This window comes from Myotis nattereri, assembly GCF_964212035.1.
Source record: "Myotis nattereri genome assembly, chromosome: 9".
NCBI classification, from domain to species: Eukaryota; Metazoa; Chordata; class Mammalia; order Chiroptera; family Vespertilionidae; genus Myotis; species Myotis nattereri.
The window spans coordinates 45,262,149-45,277,404 of NC_138084.1; the positions used below are offsets into that span (position 1 = coordinate 45,262,149).

The following is a 15,256-nucleotide window of genomic DNA, read 5'->3' on the forward strand; positions in this document are numbered from 1 at the left end:
AATAAACCAATTAGACTTGGGAAAAAAGAAGCACCGCCCCAGGTCTCACCCGGGTTTGACAGACGCATTTGAGGCCATCCTCGGGTCCCTCCGCCCCATTCCATTCGGCCGGCGAAGGACAGACCTGTTACCCAATGGCGCGTCTCCTCTCTGTGGTTGGGTCCCGCCCCTATAGGAGCTGAACCAATGAGCACGCCAGGTCTCGGCAGGGTGGTGGGGGTTGCACTGCGGTAATATGGCTCTTCCTTAGGCAGCGGCGGCGGCGGCGGCGGCGCGAGGTGGGGTAGAGCAGTCCTGCCCCTCCGGTGGCGGGTGTTTGGGCTGCGGCGGCTCTGCGGGTCGTGGCTGAGCGGTGGTAGCGGATGCCGGAGGAGTGCCGGCCCCGCCGCTCGGCGGACCCTGGGTCAAGATGAGCGTCTCGGCGTCGATCGGGGGCACGGTCCCCCCGCCGCCCCCGGGCCCGGCCGCCGCTGCGCTGCCTCCCGGTTCTGCTGCGCGGGCCCTGCACGTGGAGCTGCCGTCTCAGCAGGTAACCCTGCGGGCTCGCAGCGCTCGGAAGGGGATCCCGTGGGCGGCGGGCTGTCCCGGTGCCAGCGGGAGACCCCGAGAAGTGGCCGGGAGAACTCGGAGGGCTGACGAGGTTTTGTAAGGGGAGGGGTCCAGTGATGGCCGGATCTCCGGGAGACCCCGCAGCCCGAGGAGAAACCCCGCTACTGGAGCCGGGCTGTGCGGAGACGGAAGGGAGCCGGAGAAACTCCCCGGGGGCCTGAGCCCGCCTGTCAACGGGCAGCTGGGGATTCCCTTGCGGAAACCCTCCCCCTTATCCCTCTAGGAACGGGCCCGGGGAAGCCCTGCGGCCCCACCAGAGACGGGGACAGTGCTTTTCCTCTCCCTCCCCACCCGCGGAGAATCCCGTTGCTACTCTTTCCTTCCGGAGAAGCGAGGAGTCGTTCAGGTTTCTGGCATTTACTTTTAGTCTCTCCTAATCGTGAACTGCCCCCCTCAGCTTCCCAGGAGAAATCCTTTGAGAGAGACTTCGGGATTGCCTTCCTAATCTCAGACCCCCGAGGAACGCGTTTCAGCAATTGAAGGGGCTCTTTCCTCTCTCGTTCCTTCAGATGAGTGTCCGTGGAAGGAGGATTCGATGTATATCTACGTCCCCATCCGTCTGCAAGAGCCTGATGGCTTCTTGGGTCCGCATTGTAGGGGGATGATAAAGAGAACACTGAGTTTGGGGATCGGACAGCGTCCTTTGTGTCACCCACACATCTGTAGAGTGCTCCTTCCCTCCTTCCCTCCCTTGCCCTACTTGTGTCCCCCGAGAGGAGACTTTGCAGGAACAGTAGCTTTAGAGAAACTTAAAGAGCCTTTCATCCTCTCTATTCCTCCTTCCACACCGAGGACCGCAGAAAAACTGTCAGTTATTGAGAGTTTATCTTGATGGGTTTGTGCGCTGTGCTAAGTGGCTGGTAGTTCATTTAATTCTCACAACTCTGTGAAATAACTGTTTTATTTAACCCCATTTTGTAGAGGTTGGGAAACTGCAGCTTGATGCAAAACCACTCGTTCGAAGCCTTGCATTTAGTAGGTGCCCGCGCCGGGTTGCAGAATCCAGCGTCTGACTCCAGCCCGTGCACGTGGTTGTGTGCTTGAGGCTTGTGCAACTACCTGCACACAGGACAGAGCATGTTCCTGCATACCTTTCCTCCGGCTTGTGATTTCTGTCATAGGACTTGGGAAAGGTTCCTAAAGAGGAAAGCAGAGGGTGAGGGCAGAGGGTGGGTGGGAAATGGGATGGTTCTGAATACCTGAAAGTGTGTGTGTGTGTGTGGTGGTGGTGGTGGTGGTGGTGTGTGTGTGTGTGTGGGGGGGGGGGATTGCTAAAGGGAAGAGGGGAGTTGAGATAATAGTGGTGGCCAGTGAGCTGAATTGTTTGCAGAAGCAAGGTGTGTGTGTGTGTGTGTGTGGTGGTGGTGGTGGTGTGTGTGTGTGTGTGTGTGTGTGGGGTGGGGGGGATTGCTAAAGGGAAGAGGGGAGTTGAGATAATAGTGGTGGCCAGTGAGCTGAATTGTTTGCAGAAGCAAGGTGTGTGTGTGTGTGTGGCAGAAGTGGATTTAAAAGACTGGGACAGTGTGCCCTGGTTTTGTGGTGCGTGGGAAGCGAATTTGTGGAGAATATTAGGAGCTTGAGAGCAGTGAGGTTTGGGTTGTATTTATGAGGTGCTGGGAAAGAGTGAAAGTATTGAGGGGCGGGGAGACTAACCTCTGGAATGAGGGTTACTGTGAAGGTTATGTGTGTGGGCGAAGAGGTGGAGTGTGAGACTGGATACTGGGAGAAGCAGTGGGGGGCACTGTTATCAGCAAGCAGTCTGGAGAAATCCTAAGGCGTTGAGGACCTAGAGGGGTTTAGTGTGGGCAAGCTTTGGGAAAATGTGGAATCAGGAAAGAGAAAGCATCGTTTGTTTCATAGAGCCTGTTCTTTGATAACAGTTCACAGTTTAACATTTGAGGAAATAACGCTAACATACTTTCCATGAAAGAAATTCAACTGCATTTGTAAGTGTTTATCAAATTTTTGGATTTGTGATGAGGAATATATATAGTGACTTAGTGCACAGTGAATGCTGTATGAGTGCCGAGTATGGTATTTACAGCTTTCTGGGGTGTCATCCTTGGATTCTTGGAAGGCAGCCTATAGTATAACAAAAACACTTTCACTTTTGCAGTTGATATTAATTTAGCTTCCTGGGTCCAAATGCCCAAGTTTTGGGGGTTGTAAATATATAACATTAAAAAAGAAACATTTTTGTTAAATTGTTATCTGTATACAGTAAACTGCACTGATTACTAGTACACAACTTGAAGAATTTTAAGTATACATCTTTTTAAAAAAAGATATATTTTATTGATTTTTTTACAGAGAAGAAGGGAGAGGGATAGAGAGTTAGAAACATCGATGAAAGAGATATATTGATCAGCTGCCTCCTTGTACACCCCCCACCGGGGTTGTGCCTGCAACCAAGGTACATGCCCTTGACCGGAATCGAACCTGGGACCCTTCAGTCCGCAGCCCGTCGCTCTATCCACTGAGCCAAACCTGTCAAGGCTTAAGTATACATCTTTTTTTTTTTTTTTAAAAATATATATTTTATTGATTCTTTACAGAGAGGAAGGGAGAGGGATAGAGAGTTAGAAACATCGATGAAAGAGAAACATCGATCAGCTGCCTCCTGCACACCTCCCACTGGGGATGTGCCCGCAACCAAGGTACATGCCCTTGACTGGAATCAAACCTGGGACCTTTCAGTCGCAGGCTGATGCTCTATCCACCGAGCCAAACCGGTTAGGGCTTAAGTATACATCTTGATGAATTGTCACAAAGTGAACACAGTTCTGCAACTACTACCTGGATAAAGAAATAAAAAATTATTAGCATTCCAGAAGTCCCCTTTATGTTCTCGCCCTTCTCTCTCTCCCCTTTTCTCTGAAGGAGTCACTATTCTGATTTCTAACATAAGAGATCAGTTTTCACCTATTCTTGAACTGTATATAAATGGAATCATGCAAAATGTATGATTGTGACTGGTTTCTTTTGCTCAGTATTGTTTGTGAGAGTCATAGGATATGTGTGTGTATAAAACGTTCTGTTAGCATTAATTCATTGTCTTTTTATTTTTGCCTGTAGCTTTTGCAAAATTTCAAAGGTTTAGATAAATTGGAAGTCCAATTAATTTTCCTTTAAATAATACCTTTTGACAGTCATATAATTTTAATAGATCCCATGCTATTTAATAAAATGTTAATGTTTCTAAACAAATAAGCCAACCCTATTGATTGAGAATTTCTACTAAAGTTGATCATTTCAAAGCATAGATTCAGTGGTTGCCCAGCTTATTTCTAAGGCAGAGTTTTTCCAACTTTGGCACTGTTGACATTCTGGGTGGCTAGACGGACGGGGCTGTAAGATTTTTAGCCCCACTCCTGGCCTCTACCCACAGTGTACTATCAGCACCTGCCCAGTCCTAGCAATAAAAAATGCATCCAGATGTTGCCAAATGTTCCTCAAGGGGCAAAATTACTCCTGGTTGAGAACCACTGTTCTCAAGTATACTTTCATTTTAAGATAGAGAGTATCACTGCTATTACTACTCATTTATTCTATTCTTCATTAATCTCATTGCTTCTAATGACTGTAATGTTATAATAGATTAGTTCCAGAAGTATTGGACCACCCCCCACCTGCCTCCAGAAAAAGACGTTTGTTTTTGCTTAAAGAAAGTTCATTAAATTATGTATAATACCTAATTTATTTCTCTTATTTTAATCTGCTTGTCTAAAACACACACACACACACACACACACACACACACACCAAAAAACTTTAGTTAAGACTTTATAACTCCTGATCCTTTATATGTATGAGTACTCTCTGTAGTCTGGTAGCTACTTGACTGTGTCAAATGAAACTACTACTTAGTCTCTGCCCCTTTTTCTTCTCTGTGATCTTATTTTAACTGTAACTTCAGTATGAACTAGTCACACATTTTGAAGACTGTTTTTGCTCTGTAATTTTTGGTTGTGGTTCTTAATTACCTAGTGAATATGAGTTCATTTGAAGAGTAACTTCCTTTACACCCTTAGATTTAGGAGTTTTGAAATAAAAAATGTGTTTTGTGATAGAGACATTTAATAGTCCCTTAAAAGTTTAATTGAGAGCATTTCTTTCCTTCCTAAAGACTTCCTCACTTGAGTATAACTTATCTATGTTTCTCAGACACTTAGAGTGGGTGTGTGCAGGGGGTGCTTTTTAGTGATTGCTTAGTGACCCTTTTTGGGGCGTCACATATTTCTTTAAGATTTGGTAGAACCTATAGGCTCTTTCCTTAGAAAATGCACTTACATACATACATAAACAATTTTGCATGCAGGTTTGGTTTCCTTGAAGTATAAATAGAAGAGCTCAGATTAAATAATCCTTGCCCACTTTAATCCCTTTTTTAAAAAAAAGTTAAAAGATTTTGCAATTTAATATTATTTTTCTTAGTTGTCCATGTCTCTATCTATCTATCTATCACATTTTGTATAATAATATTTAGTTACTAGTATGTTTAACCCCATATGTAGACTTTTGGATTCTTCAGTTTTTCTCTATTACATTGTGGCAATGAGTATTCATACCTAATTTTTGTAGGATAAATTTAGAGCAGTGAAATAACTCAAAGTATGGAGATATATATATATATATATATAGTGTATAACAAACACACACACACATATATAAATATAACTATATATAAAATAGTTATATATAACTATTTTAGCTTTAGAAAATATTAGCAGTTTCCAAAAAGGATATGCCTATTACACTGCTACCAAGTTAGGACCTGCATCTCTACATTTTGTCAACTTTGGGCATCATACATTTTCTCAGTGTTTTCCAATCCAATTTTATGTATACAGGTTTTATATATGTATTTTACCTACATATACATATACATACAGGGGTTGACAAAAGTAGATTTACAGTTGTGAGTACACAAAACAGTTTATTCTTGTATTATTATATAAGAATTGCATTATTTTCCATATGAACAACTGTAAACCTAATTTTGCTCATCCCTTTATTTTTGTTATTTAAATAAGCATTTCTTTAATTATTAGTTATATTTTAATAGCTTTATTTTTGTATATCAAACACTATGTTAATTACATGATCTCATTTATTCTTATACAACCCTATGAATTTCAGTACCTTTACACAGATTTATGTAGCATTTCTTTAATGAATTCCTTGTTCATATCTTTGCCATTAATTTTTCTGATTGCTTACTTATGTTTTTCATTGATTTAAGAACATTTTTTCTTGTCTTTTTTTTGGCAGGAGGTGGGGTATATTAATGTTATGAGCCTTTATCTTCCTTGAATTTTTTGGGGGAAGTGAATGTCTTTATTGTTATTATTTTGTCTGGCCATCATCTCTCCTGCACTTACTCTGATCACTGTAACTTACCCGTCTTTAGGAAATTGCTTTCCCTTCTCCATGTTTTTTTTTTTTTTTAAATTGAGATATAATTGACATTAGTTTCAGGTGTACAACATAATGCTTTGATATCCTATATAATAAAAGGGTAATATGCAAATTGACACTAACAGCGGAACGACCAGAACGACCGCTTGACCAGTCACTATGAGACGCACTGACCACCTCTTGGTCCCTTTCCCCAGCGGGCAGGCTCCCATCGCCCCATGGTGAATGGGGAACCAGGGGTGGGTGGCGGTGGGGGACAGGGCTGGTTGCGAGATGGCCCTGATCACAGGCCAGGCCTAGAGACCATACCCACGCACATTTCGTACCCCGGACCTCTAATTTTTATATATTGTGGAATTTTAAAATAGATTTTATTTTTTAGAATAGTTTAGGTTTTTAGAAAAACAGTGCAGAAAGTTCCTTTATATCCAATATCCAATTTCCTTGAATTTTAGCATCTTTCATTAATATGGCAAATTTTTACAATTTATGAACCAATATTGATGCATTATTATTATTAACTAAGTCAATAGTTTAGATTTCCTTAGTTTAAAATTTGTGATAAAATATACATAACATAAAATTTGCCATATTTATTATTCTAAAGTGTACAGTTCAGTGGCATTAAGTACATTCTCACTGTTGAGCAACCATCACTATCTTCTTCCACAGTTTTTCATCATCCCAAACAGAAACTGTACCCATTAAACAAACTCTCCATTCTCTCTTCCTTATGTTCCTGGTAAATTCTGTTTTCTGTCTTTGAATTTGCTTTTTCTAGAGACTTAACATAAGTAGAATCATACACTATTTGTCCTTTTGTGTCTGGCTTATTTCATTCACTTATTGTTTTAAATGTTCATCCATGTTGTAGCATGTATCAGAATTTCATTCCTTTTATAGTAATAATTTATTATATGCATGTGCTACATTTTAACCATTCATCTGTTGATAGATCTTTAGTGTTTGCCTAATGACCTTTTTCTGTGCCAGGATTTCATCCTGAATACTATATCATATATCACTAGAGGCCTCGTGCACGAAATTCGTGCACAGGTAGGGTCCCTAGGCCTGGCTAGCAATTAGGGCCAATAGGGGCCTTCTGGCTGCCAGGCTGGGGCCTTCCTTCATTCCACACCGCCCCAGGTGATCAAGCACATGTCATAGTGAGCCATCGAATTCCCAAGGGGATAATTTGCATATTAGGCTTTTATATATATATAGATTGTTTTATCTCGTTAGCTTTCTCTTGGTTGTGACAATTCCTTAGACTTCGATTTTTGATGACTTTGACAGGTTTGAATAGTAGTCAAATATTTTGTAGGATACCTCCTTTATTAGAATTAGTCTGCTATTCCTTTCTGGTCTGTTCTGCCCTGCGCTTATCTGTGAGACATCTCGGTGTTTCAGCTCTAGACTAGCCTGGGAAAAAGCAATCTTTGGTGGAAAGGGAATGTGTGCTCCTAGAACCAGAGGGGAACTGACTTATCTATATATATAAAAGCCTAAGTGACCATTAGGACCGGACGACCAGCTGGTAGCTATGATGCGCACTGACCACCAGGGGGCAGACGCTCAAAGCAGGAGCTGCCCTTGGTAGTCAGTGTGCTCCCACAGCCAACCTCCTGCGGCCAGCCAATCTCCTGCAGTCCTTCCGCCCGGCCAGTCTGCCCCAATCAGCCCTGATCGCTGGCCAGGCTGAGGGACCCCACTGGTGCACTAATTTGTGCACTGGGCCTCTAGTATAGATAGAAGTCCCCATCCTTGGTTCCTGATTGGTCTGTCCTCATGCAAATGAGGACTCCACATTCTTGCAATTTGATTGGTTCAAAAGGCACTGTCCTGATTGGTTGGTGAAGAAGGTTATGGGGATATAGCTTTGTAGCTCAGATTGGATGGAGAAAAACTTAGTCCTACTGGTTGAAATAGGATTCCAGGAACTCCTTTATAAGGCCTGGCTCAGATGGCAGAAACACTGCAGGCAGACTGTTCAGTGCAGGCCTCTTCCTGAAGTGCAGTTTGAACGAGAGGCCCCTGTGTAATAAAGGCTGGGCTTTGTTTATTTGTTTTTAAACTAGAGGCCCAATGCACGAAAATTCATGCAAGAGTTGGCCTTCCTTCCCCAGGCTGCTGGTACTGGCTTCCCTCCAGCACCTGGGACCTCGGACCCGGGCTGCCTTCCCTCAGGTCACCCGCAGGCACCTGGAACCCAGGCTAGCTTCTCTTGGGCCCCAGCTTTGTCAGGAAGGATGTCCAGAATGATGTCCAGAAGATGTCTGGTCTAATTAGCATATTACCCTTTTATTATTATAGATTTGAACCCAGTTACTGGGAGCTCCTCTTTTTTAAAAATTATTTTTAAAAATTGATTTTTAGAGGGAGGTTGGTAGAGAGAGATGTGAGAGAGACATATCAACTGGTTGCCTCCTGTACTTGCTTGGACCTGGGCCAGCAGTGAATCTGCAACCGAGGTACATGACCTTGCCTGGGAATCAAACCTGAGACCCTTTGGTTTGCAGGCTGACCCTCTAACTGCTGCACCACACTGCAGGAAGCTGTACCTTATTGGGAACATATACCCCTGCAGTGCAGTAACATGCTATGCACATTTATTTCTTCCACAATATTTACTGAGCCCTTCCTTGTGACTCAAATAAAAAATAATATATAGTTGTATATCTATAAAATAAAATGATGGCAATTTTTGAGCTTCTTTGGATCTTGTAAACAAAATTATATGAGGAAGCTACAGAAACTCAAATCAGCATCCTAAAATCATTATTTTTATGTGACAAAAGCCATTAGGAATTTAAGAATTTTTTTTGTTTTTCCTGTGAAAATGTTTAGCTTTCCTTTGAAAGGAAATACTATGCTCTTTTTTAGTACTTACTTCTCCACAGGGTCACAGTTCTTAACTTTGTGGCAGAAAATTCAGAAGTGAAACTGACTGGAAATAGAGTAAGAGCAGAATTGAAACTAATAAGTTGGGCCTGAAATGTGTAGTTAAAAAAAAAAAAAGTTAGGTCTCCATAATTTCCAAATGTGTACTTTGATAATCTGTGTATTTTTACTTGTCAGACATTACTACTGGGGGTGTGGTAGGAAGGTGGCAGAAAGAAATATTTGTCATTTTTAATGTACTCAAATATGTGCAGCTACTAACTAGGGTTGTTCTAGAAAAATTAAAGACATTATGTTAAGAGAGGACATTTTAGCTTTTAAATTTTATTTTAGGTTTGATGACATCAGTCATATCTGGGGCAGAGTTCAGCTTTTTTAGTGCCTTGTATTTTAGCAGCTACATCCTTATATTATCCAGGTAGAGGAGCACACGGAGAATGGAAAACTTGACATTGGAATTTTAAAAAATCATAATTTATACTATACCTTCTTTTGTTGATTGATTGTTTGTTAATCTTCACCGGAGGATATTTTTTCCCATTGATTTTTAGAGAGTGGAAGGGAAGGAGGAGAGAGACAGACATCTATTGGTTGCCTCCCCCACCTGCCCTGACCTGGGCTGGGGAATTGAACCTGCAACACAGGTGTATGTCTTTGACCGGGTATTGAACTTTGACCCTTCAGTGTGTGGACCTACACTCCAATCACTGAGCCACACCAGTCAGGGCTATAGTATACCTTCTTGATTCAGAATTATATAACCTTGTTTTCTACCTTACTTTAAGATGGAAACATGAATTTTGAATCATTGAATTTTATAGATGCCCAATCTGAAGCACTCGGGTGAATCTATTTCCCTGGCCATAGCCCTGGCCTGTTTATTCCGGCCCTCAAGGAGTTAATAAAGAGTATTCATAAAACAAATCTGAGTTGAGTGTCATACTGTTCCTGCTAGCAACAGGGACCTGACCAGATCCTGGGTCTCTCATGAGCAGTTCCACTGTGCTGGGCTGGGTATTTTGAGAACTTGATTCTTAAAGTTATCTTTGCTTTGACACATTACACCTACAGCTTTGAGGATTTTAAGCTAGAATGAAAATGGGAGAGAGGCTGCATTTTAAACTTCTTTTTATGGGCAAACACTCAGACTCCACCCCATTCCTCTCTTATGGTGTAAATTAGAGTGAAACTTTGGAATGTCCCTCTGTAGTTTACATGAACAGTCTTCCTGTTTTGTCCCTGGGTACTTACCATGCCTATCCTTTTTCTACTTAAGAAGTCCTGATTCTTGCCTCTTTAATACCATCAGATGATTTTGGGGTTTTTGATGCCAGGATTTTTATTCTGTGTAATACTGCCATTGACCTCATTGACTAGTGATGTTATTAGGCATTGAAAACTCTAGTTCAGTGCATTTTTTTTTTTTAAGAGGCTGAGAGATAATGCTAAAGCTAAGCATTGGAACCCAGCACTTAGGGGTCTTGGTCTGTTTGTTGGTCCATTGAAATATCTGGCACTTTCCCCCACCATGGTTTTAGAATGTCCTAAAAGATACAGTCAGACTTAAATAATGTCAGGAAGCTGAAACCGGCAGTTACCTTTGTCGTTTGTCGGTAGACTCTTGAGTAAGAAAAAAGAGAAGATACAAATAAGTAAAAGTGGAAATCAGACTTTTATGATCTATTACTTCCAGGACAAACTTGGTGTTTTTTAACATGACTTTACTTTTTTTGACCCATAAGTAATTCATGTGTTCATTTTAGCCTACGTTAAAACTGATTTTAAGTCCAGAAGTAGAAGAAACTTTGATTTATGTTAGGCACAGGATTAGAAACTATATGTCTTGTTTCCTTTATCTACTTATGTCTTTTAGAGGATACGAATTATTTCTTGTCATAATTGCAGTCATTTTTTTTTTGTATAGTACAGGAAAAGTAAACTTTTAAAATGCAAGGATTATGAAAAAAATTTTATTTATTTTTTTTACTTTGTCTACCTCACTGAGTAGAATAATGTCATTGAGAAAATTGGTACTGCTGTCATGGGTCCAAAGTTCATGTGTCCAACACTTCAAAAGGCTAAAAGTCAAACGTCAGAGTTTGGAGTAAGGAGAGGTTGATTAATTGAGAAGGTGCCAACTGAGAAGATGGGAGTCCTAATCCTCAAATCCATCTTTGAAAAGTACAGAGTTCAGGCTTCTTTTATGTCAAGGGAAGTGCAAAAGGGAGGGCAAGAGTGATTGCCCACTGCACACATCTGGGGCAGCAGAGGTTGGAGGAAGATTGTACTAGTTGCTGTGAATCTGGTTACAAGGTTCCTACAGATCTTTGGTAAGCAATACTGTACATACTTTACTTGTCTCCTCAAGCCACAAGCAGAATTCCTGTAATGAGTCGCGTGCCTCTGTGCAAGACTAAGCAGAAGCTATTAGCCTGAGCCATGGTCACAAACAGCTTGAACAAGATGGAGCCAGAGGGCCCTAGCATCTTACTGTTACGCTGCTTTCATCCACTAGAATGTTAATGTTTAGGAATATATGAGAAGCAACAATATGAAGAAGACTTTCTAATTTTTCATCCTGAAAGTAGATCACAAAGCAAGGGAGGCAGGTAGGCTATGTGGTCCTCATTACAAGTTTAGGATATTTTACAGGACTATACACAGTACAGGATAGAATTGGTCCCATAATGGAACTGTACATATAGGTGTTTCAGGCTTGTTTTCATGAATTGACTTAATGGAAAGTATTCTATGTGGAAGGTTTTTAAAATATACATAAAAATCAGAACAGATGTCTGTTGCTCTGGAGTGACTGTTTTACTTTGGATATTCATATATTTCTATAAGAAACTATGAGGCTGATTGTTAGATGGAACACTAAAATTGCATAATTTCTTAATTGCACATTAGCTGCATTTTTGATATACAAACTCGGCTATTTTTTTTTTTATTCTCACTCTAGGATATTTTTCCGTTGATATTTAGAGAGAGTGTAGGCGAGGAGAGACAGAGAGATAGAAATATCAATGTGAGAGAGACACATTGATTGGTTGCCTCCCGCACGTGCCTCCACCAGGCCAGGGGTCGAGCCTGCAACCAAGGTACGTGCCCTTAACCAGAATGGAACCGGTGGATCCTTCAGTCTGCGGGCTGACGCTGTATCCACTGAGCTAAACCGGCGAGGGCCAGATTCAGCTATTTTAATACTATGTAAAGATCATCTTGGTTTGGGATAGTGGAATGGGGAAGGAAGGTCCGGAAGGTTGTCTCCAAAGTGGAGATTCTGAAGCTGAGTCATGAAGAAGGTTAGGTGTTTGTGTACTTAATTGTATTCACTTCACTGCAACTTTGTGATGGCCATTTGCTGCCAGGTTTTCCTCCAGTCAAGACTCAGGGTTCCTTGTCACACAGCATTACAGAAATACCTTTAAAAATCATTCAAGGACGAATTTCCCACTCTTAACCTTTTTACATTTTGCCATGCTGTCTTGTGTTTTTTAGTATCTAATCTCTTTAAAACCATTCTCATAGTATTTTTCACCACAGTAGTTAGAACCATCGCCCCCATGCGACAGTTGAGAACAGTCAAGGCCCAGAAAAGAACGTGGAGGAGGTTGAGCTCATACCCAGCTAATTCTGGTTCTACATTCAGAGCTCTTCCTGTCCTCTTACTCTGTTTGCTTGTTGTATTTAAAATACAACTTTCCGATTCCACCTTTGCCTCATTCTTCACAAACCTGTATAGTTCCAGTTAGGTGGGTAGATTTTGAAGCTACAGGGAAACTGACCGCAGAGACTGAGGAAACTCTAAGGTGATCGATAATAACAGTCCTGTTATTAAACTGTCTTATGTGCCAGCACCGTGTCTAAGCACTCTGCAGTTACTTCATTTATTCCTCATTACAACTCTGTGAGGTAGAAACTGCTGTTAGCTCCATTTTTCCGGTGAGGTACCTGGAGCTTAGGTTAGATATATTCCCAAGTGAAATGGCAGAGCTAGAACTCAGTGTTTGGGTAATTGGAATAAATATCTGATTTTGAACTGAAGTACCCTTTGCTTTTTCAGGTTGATTTAATCAAATTCAGTTTGTACAAGGGAGTCTCTAGAACTGTACCCTCGTGCTGTCGTGTACAGATTGTTGTACAGGAGTTAGTGTTCATGCTGTGTGTGGCTTAGTCTGTCTGTTCAGCTATTCCTCTCGTGGCTGAGCATCTATAAAAGTCCTCCCATATTATTTGCTCTTAAAAAAGTCAAAACTTGTTGGTGCAGAAGTGGAAATGGGGCAGAGGCCAGGACTTTTATTTTTATTGAATCTATGTAAACTTCTGGTTTATTGTCTAGTTCTTGGCACACCATGTGGGTACTCAAGAAATGTTGAAATACTTTGGTTTGTTAGGGTACAGTGTAGAGGAGAGAACTGTGAAGCTAGGAGAATGTTTGTGAATGGTGAGTTTATTGGGACAGATTGGGATTAAAGGTTGTACTGGAAAGTAGTTCAGGGCCTTTGGATTTCTTTAGTAAAGCTTGATTATAGAGGGAGGGCCTTATTAATTAAAGGCAACCTGTGTTCTAAGGCGAAGAGAAAGAGGTAAGGGGAAAAAATAATGGAAGTGAAGACATGAATATTCTGGGTTAGATTTACTAAGTTAGAGTTTGCTAGTCTTGGTAGGTTCAGTATGTTAACATTTAAGAGAAGGAAGCTGGTTTTTCATAGTATAAAGAGCAGTAGCTTTAGAGGAATTAATAAAGGATGTGGAAAAGAAGAAACATATGCCAGAGATATTATGAAGAAAGAATTGATGAGCTGGGTGGCTGATTAGACATGGAGGTGGGGATGTGGACATCACCCAGGCAAAGATGTCTCAAAGGTTTTGGAATAGTGTATCTGGGAAGCAAATATACAGTGTATATACACAGCCCAGGAGATTAAGCCTGGATCCAAATCTTGATTTTGCTACATACTAACAGTGTGAACATGGGTATGTATGTCCCTCACTTTTAGTATCTGAAAAATGAGTAAATTAATGCTAATTAAACCTAAAATTTACATACAAGTTACCTAGGGATGTTATTAAAATATAGATTCTATTTGAGTAGGTCTGTGGTGGGGCCCGAGATTCTGCATTTCTAACAAGCGCCCAGGTGACACTGAGCAGCAAAGACTTGGATGACTTTGCAGTGGTGCAGTTTTATAATCCTGTTTATTGAATGTTTATCCTTTGGGGATCTGTTCTATGCTTGTGATTTTTATCACCTCTAGTTAGAGAAATGAATTCCAAAACGGTCTCTTCATTTCAGATTACAAATGCCTAAACCAATTCATCATCTTACCCTGATAACCACATCCCTTTCTTGACATCTGTATTTCTGTTAATACTTTATGAAGTCCTTTACAATTTTTCAGGCAGCTTTTACATCCATTATTTCATTTGATCCTTAACCCACAGAGGTAGGCATGCAGGAAATATCTCCATTTTAGGGAAGGGAAACAGGCTCAGAGAGAGTTAAGTGATTTGCCCACTAGTGAGTGATAGAACCACCCTAGAGTTTAGAATTATTGACTCTAGGTTGAGGTCTTACCACTATGCCACACTGCCACTAGTAATGGCTATCACAGATATAATAATTGGTTGCCATGTGTTTTTAAAAATGTAAATTTAGGCCCTAGCCAGTTTGGCTTTGTAGATAGAGCATCGGCCTGTGCACTGAAAGGTCCCGGTTTCGATTCCAGTCAAGGGCACATGCCTGGGTTGTAGGCTGGATCCTCAGTAGGGGGCATGCAGGAAGCAGCCAGTCAATGATTCTCTCTCATCATTGATGTTTCTGTCTCTCTCTCCCTCCCTCTCCCTTCCTCTCTGAAATCAATAAAAATATATTTTTAAAAAATGTAAATTTAGGGCCCTGGCTGGTGTGGCTCAGTTGGCTGAGCACCATTCTGTGCACCAGAGGTCGCTGGTTCGATTCCCCCTCCCATCTCACTCCCCACCACCCCCTCTCCCCCTACCCCCTCTCCCCCTCCCCTTCTCCCTCTCTCCCCTCCCCCTCTCCCTCTAAGTATGTCCTTGGGTAAGGATAAAAATAAAAATGTAAATTTAGTTTTATTTAAAAAATAGATAATAAATTCATGTGGAAAATTTTCAAAAGGTCTATAAAGGGATACAGTGAAGGCCCTCTATATCACTCTGCTCCAATTACCCATTTTCCCTTCCCTGGAGAAACCAGTGTTGTTAACTATATTTTATGCATCTCCAATAATTATATTCTTTTCCCCCTTATGAAAAATAAGTGATAACATGTAAAGCATACTGATTTTATAAACTTTTGTAT

At 41.3% G+C, this 15,256-nt stretch overlaps 1 protein-coding gene across 2 annotated transcripts in view; it reads left to right on the forward strand.

The window, feature by feature from the left end:
* The first annotated feature begins 207 nt into the window (after window positions 1-207).
* Window positions 208-15,256, forward strand: part of UVRAG (UV radiation resistance associated) — a 284,006-nt gene continuing 268,957 nt past the window's right edge. For both annotated transcript variants that reach the window (XM_081098742.1, XM_081098743.1), the window contains exon 1: window positions 208-529. In XM_081098742.1, the coding sequence (XP_080954868.1) occupies window positions 410-529 (120 nt within the window). In that variant the 5' untranslated portion in view covers window positions 208-409. The remainder of the gene's footprint in view (window positions 530-15,256) is intronic.